We start from the raw sequence: 19,661 nt of genomic DNA on the forward strand, positions 1-19,661 counted from the left end.
TGATTTTTCCACACGTCGGTAGTCGTTGTTGGCTCAAGAGTAACTCGGGAGAAGAACTTGGTTACTCTTGAGAGTGAACTTGGAACATCGCAGAAATGCGAAGTTAAACGACAAACTTAGACGTACACGTGGGAACTCGTTTAAACTCGTGAACATAAACTTGGAATCTCGTAGACAAACCCACGAGTTTGATTTTTTCTTTCACTCGGGATCACTCGTGAGACAGGGCTATTTGATTGCTTAGATTATTCATCTACCATTTCTCTGCCTATTTCTGTAGCTGATTTATATCCCGATGTATACTTTGATATGCTTCCTTACAGTCTGCGGCCACAGCAATCTTGGTGAAGTCTCCAAACTGACTAACTAACCCGTCTACATTTCCATCTCCTTCACATCTTCCCATCTTTAATGGGCCACATTGTAACAGTACAGGAAACCACAGGCCAACAGGTCAAAGTGGGAGTGCGATGGAGAATTAAAGTACAACAGAGGTCCTAGCAAACATCCTTGCATCACTCCACTGGTCACAGATCTCAAGCCTCCACCACACCACTCTGTCTTCTATCAGTAAGCGAGTTCTGAATCCATACAACCAAGTGCATCTTAATCTTCTGGATCAGCCTACCATGGTGGACTTTATCAAATACCATACTAAAATCCATGTAGACAACAACCACCACCCTACTCTTATCAATCTCATGGTATCAAGATTCAAAACACCAGGCAGAATGTAATCTATTCAATTACATTTTATAAAATTGCTAAAAGCAGGCAACCAAAACCAGAGATAAATAGAGAAATAAAATAGTACCAATAGACAATAGGTGCAGGAGTAGGCCATTCGGCCCCTCGAGCCAGCATCACCATTCAATGTGATCACGGCTGATCATCCCCAATCAGTACCCCGTTCCTGCCTTCTACCTTGACTTCACTATCTTTAAGAGCTCTATCTAGCTCTCTCTTGAAAGCATCCAGAGAACCTGCCTCCATCGCCCTCTGAGGCAGAGAATTCCACAGACTCACTCTCTGTGTGAAAAAGTTTTTCTCATCTCTGTTCTAAATGGCTTACCCCTTATTCTTAAGGGCCTGTCCCACGAGCATGCGACTCCATGCGGCAAGCGCGACCTAAAGGGCCTGTCCCACCACCATGCGCCTACATGCGGCAAGCGTGACCCAACCTGGTCGCTTGAGCTGTACGGCCTCGCGGGGCCGGTCCCACTTCGATCGCCGGAGCCGTATGGAGTTGTGCGGAGCTGGTCCCGACATCGCGCGGGGCTCCGAAAAACTGATCGTGTTCAAAAATTCTGAACGGCAACGGCCTGCCGGCCCGCAGCCGCCTCGACGCCGTACGCTCCGCCTCGACGCCGTACGTCACGCGCGGACTTCGCTCGAACTTCATGTCACTCACTTGACCTCTGCGCGGCCCCCACTTCTGGTTTGGTCGCGCTTGCCACACGCAGGCACATGCTGGTGGGACAGGCCCTTTAGGTCGTGCTTGCCGCATGGAGTCGCATGCTCGTGGGACAGGCCCTTAAAACAGTGGCCCCTGGTTCTGGACTCCCCAACATCGGGAACATGTTTCCTGGCTCTAACGTGTCCAAACCCTGAATAATCTTTAATGTTTCAATAAGATCTCCTCTCATCCTTCTAAATTTTAGAGTATACAAGCCCAGCCGCTACATTCTACAGGTGCACAACCTTTTATCTGAAAGCCTTGGGACCAGACACTTGTCGGATTTCGGACATTTTCGGATTTCCTAATGGAAGATTTTTAGCGTAGATTAGGTAGGTAGCGCGGGCGGCTTGAAAAGTCTGGAGCGACTGCCTCCTCCCCGGAGACCGGGGAATCATTGTAAATCATTGCATAAATATTAGTCAGTTAGTTTGGAGGGATTTTATGTGGTGGTGGTGGGGTGGGTGGGTGAAGGGGGTAAACTTTAATTCTTAGTCCCCTACCTGGTCGGCGACTCCCAACATCGCGGAGCTGGGGGCTCCGTCCGGCCGCGGGCGGCGCCGGTTGGAGCTCCGACCCCGGCAACTCGACCCCTGGCTGCGAGGCGCTCCAAATCCAGCGCCGCCCGCGGCCCCAGCTCCGCGAATGTTGGGAGAAGGCGGCCTCAGCGCCCTGGAGCTTACCGCACAGCGACCCGGTAAGGCATTGCCCGCTTCCCGCTGGTATCCCAGCGCTGCGACGCCGCCGACTCCCAACATTGGGCGGGCGTCCGGCCACGGGCGGCGCTGGATTTAAAAGGTTGTGCACCTGTATCAACATATGACCGTCCCTCCATCCTGGGAATTAACCTGGTGAACTTACGCTGCACTCCCTCAATAGCAAGAATATTGAAAAATAAATTTAAAAAATAAAAATTTGTGGAAATAGATCCACATTGCTCTTTATTATTAAGTACTTAAATATGTGCATTTTCATAATACAAATATCACAAGAATCATATTAATATAATGTTCCCTATTTTAGATTATCATTAATAGATGTAAAGCCTGGATTAGGATTTCTACTGCTTGTGGACAAACATCGTAAGGTTGTAATTTTCCATTGCTTTGTGGAATAACTTTGATAGTGCCGTCAAAGCACTACATTTAAGTACGGCTCGCATCTCCAATATCAATGGGATCACAGTTTGTGTTTATATGTAAATGTTATGTTCTCCTATTTGATGACATGCAATTAAATAATGGAAAATACTTTTGATGCAAGATAAAAGCTAGGTGAATGGAAATTAGGTTGTAATGACGTGGTGATAATTCAATATAATCATCATTAGAGCAGTGGGGGAAAAAGTGAATGTAAAAAGCATTGAACTTGTGTCGTGATTACTCTCCCATTCCCACCAACTACTAATGAAATCATGGCAACGAAGTTCCTCAATAATATTCCATTCTTGCAAAACTCAATTTGTTCTTCAGAGATGACTGACTATCAAGCCTGGACTGCATTCCACATTATGCTATTAGTAAGTAGGTGACTCCTAATGAAATCCAACATACCAAGGGTTCCAAATAGAAGAATTTTTCACCGTCTCCTTGGGGGCCACTTGATATGGGCTATAAATGAGCTTTACCAATGCAACTCATATCTTGAGAACAAACCCATGGTATTGAAATAGTTACAGTACATAGTCTCAACAAAGTGTCCAAAATTCCCGTTATTTAGCAAAATTAATTTTTAATTGCTAAGCTATAATTAACTGAAAGTTTCATCCTTGCACGTACTATTGCAAGCTATTTTGAAACAATCTCTTTATGATTTAGAAATAATACAAAGAATGGTCCGAGAAGCCAAACATGAGTTTTGAGAACAGTTTGGATACAAGTAAAGACCCTATAGATAATCCTTTATTATTAACCTTGTGAGGAGATTACAATTTTGCAGTTTAATGCACTTCAAGATGCTTTCAATATTTCCAAATAGAAACAAAGAAAAATAGGTGCAGGAGTAGGCCATTCGGCCCTTCGAGCCTGCACCGCCATTCAATATGATCATGGCTGATCATCCAACTCAGCATCCTGTACCTGCCTTCTCTCCATACCCCCTGATTCCTTTAGCCACAAGGGCCACATCTAACTCCCTCTTAAATATAGCCAATGAACTGGCCTCAACTATCTTCTGTAGAGAATTCCAGAGATTCACCACTCTCTGTGTGAAAAATGTTTTTCTCATCTCAGTCCTAAAAGATTTCCCCCTTATCCTTAAACTGTGACCCTTTGTTCTGGACTTCCCCCAACATCGGGAACAATCTTCCTGCATCTAACCTGTCCAACCTCTTAAGAATTTTGTACGTTTCTATAAGATCCCCCCTCAATCTTCTAAATTCTAGCGAGTACAAGCCGAGTCTATCCAGTCTTTCTTCATATGAAAGACCTGACATCCCAGGAATAAGTCTGGTGAACCTTCTCTGTACTCCCTCTATGGCAAGAATGTCTTTCCTCAGATTAGGAGACCAAAACTGTACACAATACTCCAGGTGTGGTCTCACCAAGACCCTGTACAACTGCAGTAGAACCTCCCTGCTCCTATACTCAAATCCTTTTGCTATGAATGCTAACATACCATTCGCTTTCTTCACTGCCTGCTGTACCTGCATGCCTACTTTCAAAGACTGGTGTACCATGACACCCAGGTCTCGTTGCATCTCCCATTTCCTAATCGGCCACCATTCAGATAATAACCTACTTTCCTGTTTTTGCCACCAAAGTGGATAACCTCACATTTATCCACATTATACTGCATCTGCCATGCATTTGCCCACTCACCCAACCTATCCAAGTTACCTTGCAGCCTCCTAGCATCCTCCTCACAACTAACACTGCCCCCCCAGCTTTGTGTCATCCGCAAACTTGGAGATGTTGCATTCAATTCCCTCGTCCAAATCATTAATATATATTGTAAATAGCTGGGGTCCCAGCACCGAGCCTTGGTACCCCACTAGTCACTGCCTGCCTTTCTGAAAAGGACCCGTTTACTCCTATTCTTTGCTTCCTGTCTGCCAGCCAGTTCTCTATCCACATCAATACTGAACCCCCAATATCGTGTGCTTTAAGTTTGTATACTAATCTCTTATGTGGGACCTTGTCGAAAGCCTTCTGGATGTCCAGGTATAACAGTTCCACTGGTTCTCCCTTATCCACCTTACTAGTTACATCCTCGAAAAATTCTATAAGATTTGTCAGACATGATTTACCTTTCATAAATCCATGCTGACTTTGTCCAATGATTTCACCACTTTCCAAATGTGCTGCTATCCCATCTTTAATAACTGACGCTAGCAGTTTCCCCACTACCGATATTAGATAACTGGTCTGTAATTCCCTGTTTTCTCTCTCCCTCCCTTTTTAAAAAGTGGGGTTACATTAGCTACCCTCCAATCCTCAGGAACTACTCCAGAATCTAAAGAGTTGTGAAAAATGATCACTAATGCATCCACAATTTCTGGGGCTACTTCCTTAAGTACTCTGGGGTGCAGCCTATCTGGCCCTGGGGATTTATCGGCCTTTAATCCATTCAATTTACCTAACACCACTTCCCGGCTAACCTGGATTTCACTCAGTTCCTCCATCTCATTTGACCCCCGGTCCCCTGCTATTTCCGGCAGATTATTTATGTCTTCCTTTAGTGAAGACAGAACCAAAGTCGTCATTCAATTGGTCTGCCATGTCCTTGTTCCGCATGATCAATTCACCTGTTTCTGACTGCAAGGGACCTACATTTCTTTTAACTAATCGTTTTCTCTTCACATATCAAAAAAAAAGTTTGCAGTCAGTTTTTATGTTCCTTGCCAATTTTCTTTCATAATCTATTTTCCATTTCCTAATTAAGCCTTTTGTCATCCTCTGCTGGACTGAATTTCTCCCAGTCCTCTGGTAGGCTGCTTTTTCTGGCTTTAAATTAATTTTACATTTAATTTTGTGCCTTCTAAGCAACTATATTGAAACGTGGGGGTTCCATAACTTTTTTTTGATGGTCTTATTAATTATCAGGCAACTGAACCCAACTAGAGTGTGGTCCTGATCTACCATCTACCTCAAAGAGTCATGGAGTGATACAGCGTGGAAACAGTTCCAACTTGTCCACACCGGCCATCATGTCCCAGCTACACTAGTCCCACCTGCCTGCTTTTGGCCCATATCCCTCAAAACCTGTCCTATCCATGTACCTGTCTAACTGTTTGTTAAAGGTTGGGATAGTCCCTGTCTCAACTACCTCTGTTGGCAGCTTGTTCCCTCCGCCCATCACCTTTTGTGGGAAAAAGTCACCCCCCAGAATCTTTTCCTCTTCACCTTAAACCTATATCCTCTGGTCCTCGATTAATCTATTCTGGGCAAGAGACCCTGCGCATCTCTCTGATTTATTCCTCTCATCCTTTAGTCCGGCAACATCCTCGTCCATCTGCCCTGTAACCTCTCCAGCTTGACAACATCGTTCCTATAACATGGTGCCCAGAACTGACCACAATACTCTAATTGCATCCTCACCAACACCTTAGACAACTGCAACATGATCTCCCAACTTCTATACTCAATACTCTGACTGATGAAGGCCAATATGCCAAAAGCCTTTTTGACCACCCTATCTACTTGCGAGTCCACCTTCAAGGAACCATGCACCTCCACTCCTAGATCCTTCTGCTCTATAACATTCCCCAGAGGCCTACCATTCACTGTGTAGGTCCAAGGCCCATGTTAGGTCCTGCCCATGTTAGACACCTCACATTTCTCTGTATTAAATTCTATCAACCATTCCTCAGCCCACCTGGCCAATCGATCAAGATCCTGCTGCAAATTTTCACAACCATCTTCACTACCTGATAAAAGATCATACATCGGACTATCTTGAAATCAGACTTTACTGGACTTTATCCTGCACTAAACATTATATCCTTTATGCTGTATCTGTACACTGCGGACAGCTTGATTGCAATCATGTGCAGTCTTTTCACTACCGAGATAGCATGCAAAAAAAAGCTTGTTACCGTACCATGTGACCATAATAAACTAAACTAATTAATGAGTAGGGTTTCGGCCTGAAACGTCGCCTATTTCCCTCGCTCCATAGATGCTGCACCCGCTGAGTTTCTCCAGCATTTTTGTGTACCTTAAACTAATTAATGGTTTTGAAACTTAAAAGAGTTGATATTAAAATAAAAATGTATCATAACAAATATTTGTTAACCCTGCAATTGAGAAACTAAAGTCATTGGGAGTGTTTATTTCAAGTATTGATTGACATATTATGACACAATCCATCTGACACAATAGAAGGGTGCTACCACCAGGTGAATTTTCAAAATGATGTCCCATTTGATATTTTAGTACACACATTTTGTCTGGATATCTACAGCTCTCGGTTACCTTTTTAAAAATATTGCATTTTTCAGTTGCTTCCACAAAGATAAAGCTTTTCTCATGTAATTCCTAAGTGCTTTACTCAGCTGTTGCCAAGGACGATCTTGTGATCAGAATTTTGCTCTGCTCATCATCCAGAGTGCATCACTACTAGAGCTGATAGGCGCCTACGTGCCAGCTGCCAAGCCTTAGCAGTGTATCATAAACATAATATTCCATTCGCATATTGCCTTTAACATCTATATGCTTCCCTTTTGAAAGGAAGAATGAATGTCGCCACTCATAGCTATGTTAATTGAATAACACATTTGCGTAATTACTGTTACAATCCTAATGTTTGTTACATTAAATTTGCACTTCATTAACACAAGCTAATAATAGGCGCCTGAGTAATTCCCAAATAGTACAGTACATTCTGACTGATTTACTTCCAAATACTCACTACCCAAGAAAAGTGACCTGGATATTAAGTAGCAGTGTCTGTACTATAGTTACTAAAATATGGAATGTACAATTTCTTCCCATGAACATTCAAAATATAACCAGAATATAGATAAGAGACAACTGTTGTTTCTCATTGCCTTTTATAGATTGACAACTAAGATCATAAATTCATCAGTTCTAGGAGTAGAATAAGACCATTCGGTCCATTAACTCTACTCCGCCATTCAATCAAGGCTGATCTATCACTCCTTCTCAACAAGGTTAATTCCCTGGATGGCGGGCCTGTCATATGCTGAGAGAATGGAGCAGCTGGGCTTCTACACTCTGCAGTTTAGAAGGATGAGAGGATATCTCATTGAAACATATAAGATTGTTAAGGGCTTGGACACGCTAGAGGCAGGAAACATGTTCCCGATGTTGGGGGAGTCCAGAACCAGATATTTTGCTCCTTTAACTGAAGTGTTCAGCAGTAAGTGTTCCCCACTCTCTCCCCCTTCGGTGCCTCGAAGGGCCCCTCCCCCTAACCCCTTCTCCAGCCCCCCACCCCCCCTTAATAATCAATCCTCCCCCCACTCCTGACCTCCACACTGTTGCTCCTCCACTCTACTAAAGAAATTCCCCGCCCCTCTATTCTGAGGCCCCCTCTCTCCAGACCCCCACTTGTCATCTCCCCTCCCTTTTCCAGTTTCCCCCCCCTCATCCTTCTCCCTACAGGCCCCCCCTCATGATATCTTTTTCTGCCCCATGCTCTCTCTACTCCTCGAGATACGGCGGGGCTGGGGTAAAATGCGCCAATGAATATTAATATAATACCAAGGGGGGTGGTTAGTGTGTGTGTGTGTGGGGGGGGGGGTGTTAAGCCGCAGGCCCCCTCCCCCCCCCAAACACGCGTTGAGGGAACGGGACCCAACGGGTCCCCCTTGGTCTAGTATTATTCTAAAAATGTGTATTAGGCCTATATATTATAATAGCAATAGCTATTTTCCATGTTGTTCACTGGAAGTATAGGATCAGAAGCATACTTGTGCTACTTATCTATAAAAGGAATTCTGGCTTGATCCTTTAATGTACCTCCTGAAGGCAACCAATGACTAATGGTTACAGGAAGTTTCTAAAGAAGTGTGGCTTGTTAAAAATGCTGGCTTTTTAATAGTGAGGGAAAACAAGGAAAGGTATAAAATAGCTGCTTTTCCTTCTACCAAAAGAGGCAAATAAGGGATCAGACTTATAGTTTGAGATGAGGAGAAAAGCGTTCATACAAAAAGTAGGGAATGTTTGGAATGTTATACCTGAGAAGGTTGTGGAAGTTCAGTGACGGAGTATATTCAGTCCAGGCATTTATTTTATCGTTCTTTTTTTGAATTAGGGGACTCAACTAATATGGGGTTACTGCATCATAGTGGTGCTGGGATAAGAGATCAGCTTGATCTGATTGAATGGGCGAAATGAACCAACTCCAGTTGACACTCGTGACGTCTTGACCGTGTGGGGAACACAAGATGTATCTGTGTGCGTGAGGCACGAATGGATAGCTATGTAGCAAACTGTCAAATAATGTAAAACAAATGTTTCAACAATAAGACAGCAGCCTGGAGATTATCTTGTGCCCCTCACATCTAACATGCCCCCATACACATAGCATTTTGAATTTGCAAACTTTTAAAGCTATTCGCCCTCAGGTCAACTGGACGTCCTGCAGCAGAATGAGGAGACTATTGGATTTAAGCGGTTGGGTGGGATGTGTGAGGGGGTGACTTCGGGAGGGGTTGCACAGTCCTACATTGTTCAGTTGGCCCTAAGCGAGTCCCATTCGGTACTTGTTGCTCCCTTACCCAACTGGGACAGTCGTGAATTAGCACCCGGACTCTGCCGAAGACATACGCCTGGTACTCGACGAATGCAGGGAATCCGTTGTGGGTAGCAAACCCCAGCAGCCGCCTCTCTTCAATGTGCCGGATAATAGCATGTCTGCCGAAATAGGTGGTGATCAGATCCGGTTGCTGCAAGCTTTCTTCGAAGCCCCCTTTCTCGTTCCCCAACGCCACGATGCGAACCGACCTAGAGAAGGGAGAGGTTACAGAGGGTCAAGCGGGGCCGGGCGGCTGCAGACTGAAAACACTCCTGTGCAATGAGCTGCAGGCATCTGGTTGGGCTGGGGCTTTGTGCTGTGTGTGTGTGTGTGCGAGCTACCCAGCCTAATGAGTCTTTGCATCGAGCGTGAGCCCAAATAAAAATAAACACAGCGACCATCGATCGCCAAACCCGTGCATGCAACTTACATGGTTATTTTTGTATCGGCAGCTTGTCAACAGCGGGAAGCCAAAGGGGCGATTTATTCATAGTTGAGTCCACGATCCGAATAACAAAGAAACTAGAAGTGAGCTGGACCGAGTCCCCGGCAGCAGCGGCAGCAGCAGCAGCAGCAGCAGCAGCAGCCAGGGATTCCGGGCGGTGAACTTTACTCTCCTCGTCAGTTTCACATACGTGCTCCGTCCGTGTGCTTTGCTGCCGAATGACAATGCGTCGTGGACGGGCAGCGAGCGAGCACTGTGCACCGGGCAGGGCAGCGATTATATTTAGAAATATCCACAAACCCAGCTCCAGTCCAGTCACAGGCTTCCGAGTCCTGACGTCAGTGAAGCTCACCAGGCAGATGCATTAGATTTCAATCCATCCTTTCACCAAACCAGAGTACAGCGAGGTGTGTAAAGCGGCGAACAGCCGAATCCCGGTTCTAATTCGAGGGGTCGGATTGGAAAAAAAAAGAGAGAGAGAAAAAAAAAGCGATACTCATCAATTACGTCAATAACGCGAGAGGGAGATTTAATCAGCAATCCGGCCGTTTGTAAGGATGAAATAAAAGATCGAGGGTTGTGGCAGCAGCGAGCTTGGATCAATAGGCTCTGTGTGTGTGTGTGTGTGTCCTCTGTCTATAACGCGTGGTGTCGCAGACAGCTGCGGGCTGTCACTTGACACCATTGTTTGGATCTGGTGACCTGTATGTGTAACGCGAGCGAAAGCGAGAATCAGCACTTTTAATGGAGTGGATTGTTTCCCTCAACTTTCTCCCCCCCCCACCACCAAATGTATTCATTTCCACCTTTACTGCAAGGTCGGAAAGAATGCTTACATTAACTGGAAAGGGTACGACCAGAGGACACAGCCTCAGAATAAAAGGACTACCTTCACAATGGAGCTGAGGAGTTGTGTTTTGTTTTCCAGCAGAGTGTGGGGAATCTGTGGAATTCGTTGCCACAGATGTCTGACATTGGGTATTCTAAAAGCAGAGACTGATAGATTCTTGATTAGTAAAAGGGTGTGCAGGTTGCGGGGAGAAGTAGGGAGAATGGGGTTGAGAACGAAAATAGATTGGCCATGTTGAATGGCTGGATGGGCTCAATGGCCGAATTCAGCTCCTAATGCCTCTGTCCCACTTAGGAAACCTGAACGGAAACCTCTGGAGACTTTGCGCCCCACCCAAGGTTTCCGTGCGGTTCCCGGAGGTTGCAGGTGGTTGCCGGAGGTTGCAGGTAGTGGAAGCAGGTAGGGAGACTGACAAAAACCTCCGGGAACCGCACAGAAACCTAGGGTCGGGCGCCAAGTATCCAGAGGTTTCCGTTCAGGTTTCCTAAGTGGGACAGGGGCATTATGGTGTTTAAGAAGGAACATGCAGATGCTGGAAAAATGAAGGTACACAAAAATGCTGGAGGAACTCAGTGGGTGCAGCAGCATCTATGGAGCTCCTTATGGTATGGGTGGAACTAACCAAGGTGGGCCATTAATCTGTACTCATAAGGAATTGCAGATCCTGGTTTACAAAAATTGTGAAAGGTCCCACCCAAATACGTTCCCTATCCCGCTGAGTTACTCAAGCACTTTGTATCTTTTTGCGCCAAAATTCCCATTGTTGTGACAAGTTCCCAGACATCCTACAAACTTGGTAATGATCCACTATAATATTCTTCACCCTTCCAGTGAAGGGAAGGTGGATAAATGACACTATGACCACACTGCCCATGTTTACCATGTTATCTAAACGTCAGTACATTTACAGTATTATTTAAATACTCAAAGTGCCTGTACAAAGAAAAAAGCAGCCGAGAAGTTAGCATTAGCTTGTGACAGTGTGGCAAAAAAAGAGCATTGAGAATACTGAAATTATTGACCGTGCAAGGAAAATAGCTGAAGTCATTCCTCACACAAATGAAAAGGGTGTGGTTATTGGAGTTCACTTTTCCCAGCCCAGTACATCACTGATCTGGTATCATCCTCAAGGTAATGTCCTTGACTGAATCCCTTTATTGCTGCTTTTACAATGTCTTTCCATCATAAAATCTAAGGCGGTGATGCTCGCTGATGGTCAATTGCATTTGCAGCTCCTAAGAAGGTTGGCTGGGCGTTGCCATTCAGGCATGGACTGATAAGAAGCATGCATAATTATTGCCTAAAGGTGCCGGGCAATGGTAATCTCCAATGGGAAAGTGTCTATCCCACTACCTTTACTGTCAAGGAAGCCACAACCATCAAACTTCCTGGAGCCAACATTGAACAGAAGCTTAACTCCTAGGCAATCATTTAAGTCATTCCCTCCCCCTCCCCAACTCTTTATCATCACTACAAGGTAAAAGTCAGAAGCATGGCTCGAGAGTCCACGGCGAGGAGGCTGAGGAGAGGAGGCTACACAAAACACTGCAGAGGGAGAGACGAAAGAAGGAGATGTCAGGCAAGCTGATTCAGTGTGATGCTTGCAGTATGTGGGAGGTCAAGGACACTGCTGGTGCCTCTGGCTGGTACAACTGTGAGAAGTGCATCCAGGTAGAGCTCCTGAAGGACCGTGTTGGGGAACTGGAGAAGCAAGTGGATGACCTCAGGTTTGTCCGAGAATCTGAGTCGTTCCTCGACAAGTCCTACAGTACGATTGTTACACCTAAGGTACTGGAAGAGAGAAGGCGGGAGACAGTGAGAAAGGGAGGCAAGCATGGAATGCAAACGTCCCTGGGTGTTGTACCTCTTGTGAACAGGTTCACCCACTTAGAAGCTGTTGGGACAGAAGACGTTATTACACTGAGCAGCGGACTGGCTTGCGATGCAAATAGGGCTGTTGAGTCAAAACCAAATAGGCCAAGGACAGGTAACGCAATTGTAGTGGGAGACTCCATTGTGAGAGGTACGGACAGGGGTTTCTGCGGCAACAGACGGGATGCGAGGATGGTGTGCTGCCTTCCTGGTGCCAGGATCCAGGATGTCACGGACAGAGTGCAGAAAATCCTCAAGGGCGAAGGTGAACAGCCGGAAGTGGTAGTGCATGTCGGCACAAATGATGTCGGAAAGAAGGGGATGAATATTCTGCAGCGCGACTTTAGCGAGCTCGGAAAAATGCTGAAAAGCAGGACCTCCAGGGTTGTTATCTCCGGTTTACTTCCAGTTCCTTGTGTTGGCGAGAGCAGGAACAGGGAGATACGGGACCTGAACGTGTGGCTGAGGAACTGGTGCACGGGGCAGGGATTTAGATTCTTAGATCACTGGGATCTGTTTTGGGGTAAGGGGGAACTGTACAAAAGAGATGGATTGCATCTTAACAGGTGTGGGACCAGCATTCTGGCAGGCAGGTTTGCCACTGCTACACGGGTGGTTTTAAACTGAATAAGGGGGGTGGGGTGTGGGCAGAAAAAGCAGCATACCGGAGGACTGGGAGAAATTCAGAGACCAGCAGAGGAGGACGAAGGGCTTAATTAGGAAAGGAAAAATGGATTATGAAAGAAAACTGGCAGTGAACATAAAAACTGACTGCAAAAGTTTTTATAGATATGTGAAAAGAAAGAGATTAGTTAAAACAAATGTAGGTCCCTTGCAGTCAGAAACAGGTGAGTTGATCATGGGGAACCAGGATATGGCGGACCAATTGAATAACTACTTTGGTTCCGTCTTCACTAAGGAAGACATAAATGATCTGCCGGAAATAGCAGGGGACCGCGGGTCAAAGGAGGTGGAGGAATTGAGTGAAATCCAGGTTAGTCGGGAAGTGGTGTTGGGTAAATTGAATGGATTAAAGGCCGATAAATCCCCAGGGCCAGATAGGCTGCATCCCAGAGTACTTAAGGAAGTAGCTCCAGAAATAGTGGATGCATTAGTAATAATCTTTCAAAACTCTTTAGATTCTGGAGTAGTTCCAGAGGATTGGCGGGTAGCAAACGTAACCCCACTTTTTAAGAAGGGAGGGAGGGAGAGAGAAAACGGGGAATTACAGACCAGTTAGCCTAACATCGGTAGTGGGGAAACTGCTAGAGTCAGTTATTAAAGATGGGATAGCAGCACATTTGGAAAGTGGTGAAATCATTGGACAAAGTCAGCATGGATTTACGAAAGGTAAATCATGTCTGTCGAATCTTATAGAATTTTTCGAGGATGTAACTAGTAGCGTGGATAGGGGAGAACCAGTGGATGTGGTGTATCTGGAATTCCAGAAGGCTTTCGACAAGGTCCCACATAAGAGATTAGTATACAAACTTAAAGCACATGGCATTGGGGGTTCAGTATTGATGTGGATAGAGAACTGGCTGGCAAACAGGAAGCAAAGAGTAGGAGTAAATGGGTCCTTTTCACAATGGCAGGCAGTGACTAGTGGGGTACCACAAGGCTCAGTACTGGGACCCCAGCTATTTACAATATATATTAATGATCTGGATGAGGGAATTGAAGGCAATATCTCCAAGTTTGCGGATGACACTAAGCTGGGGGGCAGTGTTAGGTGTGAGGAGGATGCTAGGAGACTGCAAGGTGACTTGGATAGGCTGGGTGAGTGGGCAAATGTTTGGCAGATGCAGTTTAATGTGGATAAATGTGAGGTTATCCATTTTGGTGGCAAAAACGGGAAAGCAGATTATTATCTAAACGGTGGCCGATTGGGAAAGGGGGAGATGCAGCGAGACCTGGGTGTCATGGTACACCAGTCATTGAAGGTAGGCATGCAGGTGCAGCAGGCAGTAAAGAAAGCGAATGGCATGTTGGCTTTCATAGCAAGAGGATTTGAGTATAGGAGCAGGGAGGTTCTACTGCAGTTGTATAGGGTCTTGGTGAGACCACACCTGGAGTATTGCGTGCAGTTTTGGTCTCCAAATCTGAGGAAGGATATTATTGCCATAGGGGGAGTGCAGAGAAGGTTCACCAGACTGATTCCTGGGATGTCAGGACTGTCTTATGAAGAAAGACTGGATAGACTTGGTTTATACTCTCTAGAATTTAGGAGATTGAGAGGGGATCTTATAGAAACTTACAAAATTCTTAAGGGGTTGGACAGGCTAGATGCAGGAAGATTGTTCCCGATGTTGGGCAAGTCCAGGACAAGGGGTCACAGCTTAAGGATAAGGGGGAAATCCTTTAAAACCGAGATGAGGAGAACTTTTTTCACACAGAGAGTGGTGAATCTCTGGAACTCTCTGCCACAGAGGGTAGTTGAGGCCAGTTCATTGGCTATATTTAAGAGGGAGTTAGATGTGGCCCTTGTGGCCAAGGGGATCAGAGGGTATGGAGAGAAGGCAGGTACGGGATACTGAGTTGGATGATCAGCCATGATCATATTAAATGGCAGTGCAGGCTCGAAGGGCCGAATGGCCTACTCCTGCACCTAATTTCCATGTTTCTATGTTTCTATGTTTCTAAATCGGATAGTTGAGGATGGAGTTAAATGGAAAGGATTTCTTAAATGTGTGAACGGAGAGACAGAGGGGTGTAAAATGAGGGTAGAAGCAATAGGTAGCAAGGTGAATAGTAAAAGTGGCAGGCAGACAAATCCAGGGCAAAAATCAAAAAGGGCCACTTTACAACATAATTGTATAAGGGGTAAGTGTTGTAAAAACAAGCCTGAAGGCTTTGTGTCTCAATGCAAGGAGCATTCATAATAAGGTGGATGAGTTCAATGTGCAGATAGCTATTAATGACTATGATATACTTGGGATCACGGAGACATGGCACCAGGGTAACCAAGGCTGGGAGCTGAACATCCAGGGATATTCAATATTCAGGATAGACAGAAAAGGAAAGGAGGTGGGGTAGCGTTGCTGGTTAGAGAGCAGATTAACGCAATAGTAAGGAAGGACATTAGCTTGGAGGATGTGGAATCGATATGGGTAGAGCTGCGAAACACTAAGGGGCAGAAAACGCTAGTGGGAGTTGTGTACAGGGTTAGTTAGCAGTCTTGTTGTGCGTGGCCCCTTGGGCAACAGTGACCATAATATGGTTGAGTTCTTCATTAGGATGGAGAGTGATATTGTTAATTCAGAAGCAAGGGTCCTGAACTTAAAGAAAGGTAACTTTGAGGGTATGAGACGTGAATTGGCCAAGATAGACTGGCAATTGATTCTTAATGGGTTGACGGTGGATATGCAATGGAAGGCATTTAAAGACTGCATGGATGAACTACAACAATTGTTCATCCCAGTTTGGCAAAAAAATAAATCAGGGAAGGTAGTGCATCCGTGGATAACAAGGGAAATCAGGGATAGTATCAAAACAAAAGATGAAGCGTACAAATTAGCCAGAAAAAGCAGCCTACCAGAGGACTGGGAGTACAGCAGAGGAGGACAAAGGGCTTAATTAGGAAAGGGAAAATAGATTATGAAAGAAAACTGGCAGGGAACATAAAAACTGACTGCAAAAGCTTTTATAGATATGTGAAGAGAAAAAGATTAGTTAAAACAAATGTAGGTCCCTTGCAGTCAGAAACAGGTGAATTGATCATGGGAAACAAGGACATGACAGACCAATTGAACAACTACTTTGGTTCTGTCTTCACTAAGGAAGACATAAATGATCTGCCGGAAATAGCAGGGGACCAGGGGTCGAATGAGATGGAGGAACTGAGTGGAATCCAGGTTAGCCGGGAAGTGGTGTTAGGTAAATTGAATGGATTAAAGGCCGATAAATCCCCAGGGCCAGATAGGCTGCATCCCAGAGTACTTAAGGAAGTAGCCCCAGAAATAGTGGATGCATTAGTGATAATTTTTCAAGACTCTTTAGATTCTGGAGTAGTTCCTGAGGATTGGAGGGTAGCTAATGTAACAGCACTTTTTAAAAAGGGTGGGGGAGACAAAACGGGGTATTACAGACGTTAGTTTAACATCGGTAGTGGGGAAACTGCTAGAGTCAGTTATTAAAGATGGGATAGCACCACATTTGGAAAGTGGTGAAATCATTGGACAAAGTCAGCATGGATTTGTGAAAGGTAAATCATGTCTGACGAATCTTATAGAATTTTTCGAGGATGTAACTAGTAGAGTGGATAAGGGAGAACCAGTGGATGTGTTATATCTGGACTGTCAGAAGGCTTTCGCCGAGGTCCCACATAAGAGATTAGTATACAAACTTAAAGCACACGGTATTGGGGGTTCAGTATTGATGTGGCTAGAGAACTGGCTGGCAAACAGGAAGCAAAGAGTAGGAGTAAACGGGTCCTTTTCACAATGGCAGGCAGTGACTAGTGGGGTACCGCAAGGCTCAGTTCTGGGACCCCAGCTATTTACGATATATATTAATGATTTGGACGAGGGAATTGAATGCAACATCTCCAAATTTGCGGATGACACAAAGCTGGGGGGCAGTGTTAGCTGTGTGGAGGATGCTAGGAGGTTGCAAGGTGACTTGGATAGGCTGGGTGAGTGGGCAAATGCATGGCCGATGCAGTATAATGTGGATAAATGTGAGGTTATCCACTTTGGTGGCAAAAACAGGAAAGTAGATTATTATCTAAATGGTGGCCGATTGGGAAAGGGGGAGATGCAAGAAGACCTGGGTGTCATGGTACACCAGTCATTGAAAGTAGGCATGCAGGTGCAGCAGGCAGTGAAGAAGGCGAATGGTATGTTAGCATTCATAGCAAAAGGATTTGAGTATAGGAGCAGGGAGGTTCTACTGCAATTGTACAGGGTCTTGGTGAGACCACACCTGGAGTATTGCGTACAGTTTTGGTCTCCTAACCTGAGGAAGGACATTCTTGCCATAGAGGGAGTACAGAGAAGGTTCACCAGACTTATTCCTGGGATGTCAGGACTTTCATATGAAGAAAGACTGGATAGACTTGGTTTGTACTCGCTAGAATTTAGAAGATTGAGGGGGGATCTTATTGAAACTTACAAAATTCTTAAGGGGTTGGACAGGCTAGATGCAGGAAGATTGTTCCCGATGTTGGAGAAGTCCAGAACAAGGGGTCACAGTTTAAGGATAAGGGGGAAATCATTTAGGACCGAGATGAGGAAAACATTTTTCACACATAGAGTGGTGAATCTCTGGAATTCTCTGCCACAGAAGGTAGTTGAGGCCAGTTCATTGGCTATATTTAAGAGGGAGTTAGATGTGGCCCTTGTGGCTCAAGGGATCAGGGGGTATGGAGAGAAGGCAGGTACAGGATACAGAGTTGGATGATTAACCATGATCATATTGAATGGCGGTGCAGGCTCGAAGGGCCGAATGGCCTACTCCTGCACCTATTTTCTATGTTTCTATGGTGGAATATTCTTGCTTGCCTTGATAAGTGCAACTCCTACAACATTCAAGAAATTTCACATAATGTTAAACAGCATGGAAACAGGCCTTTCGTCCAACTTGTCCATGCCGACCAAGATGCCCATCTACACTTGTCTCACACCTGCCTGTCTTTGCCCATATCCCTCTAAACCTTTCCTATCCATGGACTTGTCCAAAACACTTTTTAATGCTGTTATTGTACTTGATTCAAACTACTTCCTCTGGCAGCTCATTCCATATACCCGCCACCCTCTATGAAAACATTGCTCCTCAGGCTCCTTTTAAATCTTTCCCCTCTCACCTTAAACCTATGTCCTCTGGTTCTTGATTCCCCTATTTTCGATAAAAGACTCTGTACGTTCGCCCGATCTATTCCTCTCTTCGTCATTTACACCTCTATAAGATCACCCCTCATCCTCCTGCGCCTCAAGGAATAAAGTCCTAGCTTGCCCAGCCTGTCCCCATTGCTCAGGCTCTCAAGTCCTGGTAACATCCTTGTAAATTGTTTCTCTACTCTTTTCAGCTTCCGACATCCTTGGGTGATTGGGTGCCCAAAACTGAACGCAATAATCAAAATGTGGCCTCACCACGTTGTTGACCACTCTATCCACCTGGGGAGTTTTTGTTCACTTTACTATGCATCAATTTCTCTAACATTTCCTCTTTCCTGATAAAGAGGTGCTCCATATTATCATAATACATGTTCCAACATTCCCTATCTCTGTATCCTTCTTTTCAGTTTATTATTGACATAAAGTGTTCATTCAGGATATTACTCACATCCTGTGGTTCCACACAAACACTTCTCTTTCGGTCCTAAACTTCCCCCCCCACTTGATTCTAATCAAAGGTTTTAAAATTCCCTTTAAAACTTTGGCCAGGAAAATGGAATGTGCCTTTTTATACTCTTAACTGTGTTTGTAACATCTCTTCTACATCTTTTATAAACCACATAGGGCTCACTTGATAAGAATTTCCTAATCCTGACATACGCTTCATTTACCCTGATCAAACTCTCAATTTCTTTGGTTAACCAAGGTTCACTAATCTTACCATATTTGCTTCTTACTCTTACAGGGACATGCTGGCTCAGAATCTTGTCTCTCTTTTGAATAGCTTCCACTATCATATGTTGTTGTTCCCAATCTAGCTCTTACCTTTTCCAGGTACTGTCTCATACTATTGCAGTCAGCCCTCCACAGATATAAGGTCCTAACTTTAGCTATAACCTCATCCTTTCCCACGACTACTCGAAAGTTTTTTTGGAAATAAGAAATGCAAAATCATTTTGTATTTTTGAAAGCGACTCAGAAGACTAACATAAAAACTTTAAAACTGTGTATGCTATGTTTGTTAAAGAAAGAAGTGAAAACATACGCACAATTCCATACATTACATTACTTGGTTTGTCATTTTGAGTGCAACAGGTTAAGCAGGGCGAGCACTGGTTGAATGATGTCATCACACCTCAGAAATGTCTAATTCCACATTGAGAATTGATGTCCCAATTTACGCCCAGTTGGAATTCCTCTCTGGACTGGAAAGGGCACACAACATTGGTGGTTGTATTAGCACTATCTTAACTCAATATAATGCATGTTACGCCAACATAGCAAAAGCAAATACTTATGTGCAATTCAGTTGACATAATTAGATTTTATTTCAGTTTGGATCACATGTGACAACAGTATCTCATTTCATCACAAAATATAGAATAGAATAGAATAGAATAGAATGCTATTTATTTTCAGGCAGACGGTACAGATCTACAAGGACAAGGACGAACAGACTAAATACAGTTTTAATCCCACTACTATAAAAGTACTAAATGTAGC

The 19,661-nt window shown here is 44.7% G+C and overlaps 1 protein-coding gene across 3 annotated transcripts in view; it reads right to left on the reverse strand.

The window, feature by feature from the left end:
• rhobtb3 (Rho related BTB domain containing 3) overlaps positions 1–10,461 on the reverse strand; it is an 87,533-nt gene extending 77,072 nt beyond the window's left edge. The window contains exons 1-2 of one of the 3 annotated variants that reach the window (XM_055633317.1): positions 9,588–10,420; positions 9,141–9,366 (exon numbers count right to left, since the gene is read on the reverse strand). In XM_055633317.1, coding sequence (XP_055489292.1) covers positions 9,141–9,366; positions 9,588–9,589 — 228 coding nt within the window. In that variant the 5' untranslated portion in view covers positions 9,590–10,420. Of the gene's footprint in view, positions 1–9,140; positions 9,367–9,587 lie in introns of all 3 variants that reach the window. The other 2 variants (XM_055633315.1, XM_055633316.1) reach the window with 2 other exon arrangements.
• Positions 10,462–19,661: the final 9,200 nt, after the last annotated feature.

The sequence above is a fragment of the Leucoraja erinacea genome, chromosome 3 (assembly GCF_028641065.1).
Source record: "Leucoraja erinacea ecotype New England chromosome 3, Leri_hhj_1, whole genome shotgun sequence".
Lineage (NCBI taxonomy): Eukaryota > Metazoa > Chordata > Chondrichthyes > Rajiformes > Rajidae > Leucoraja > Leucoraja erinaceus.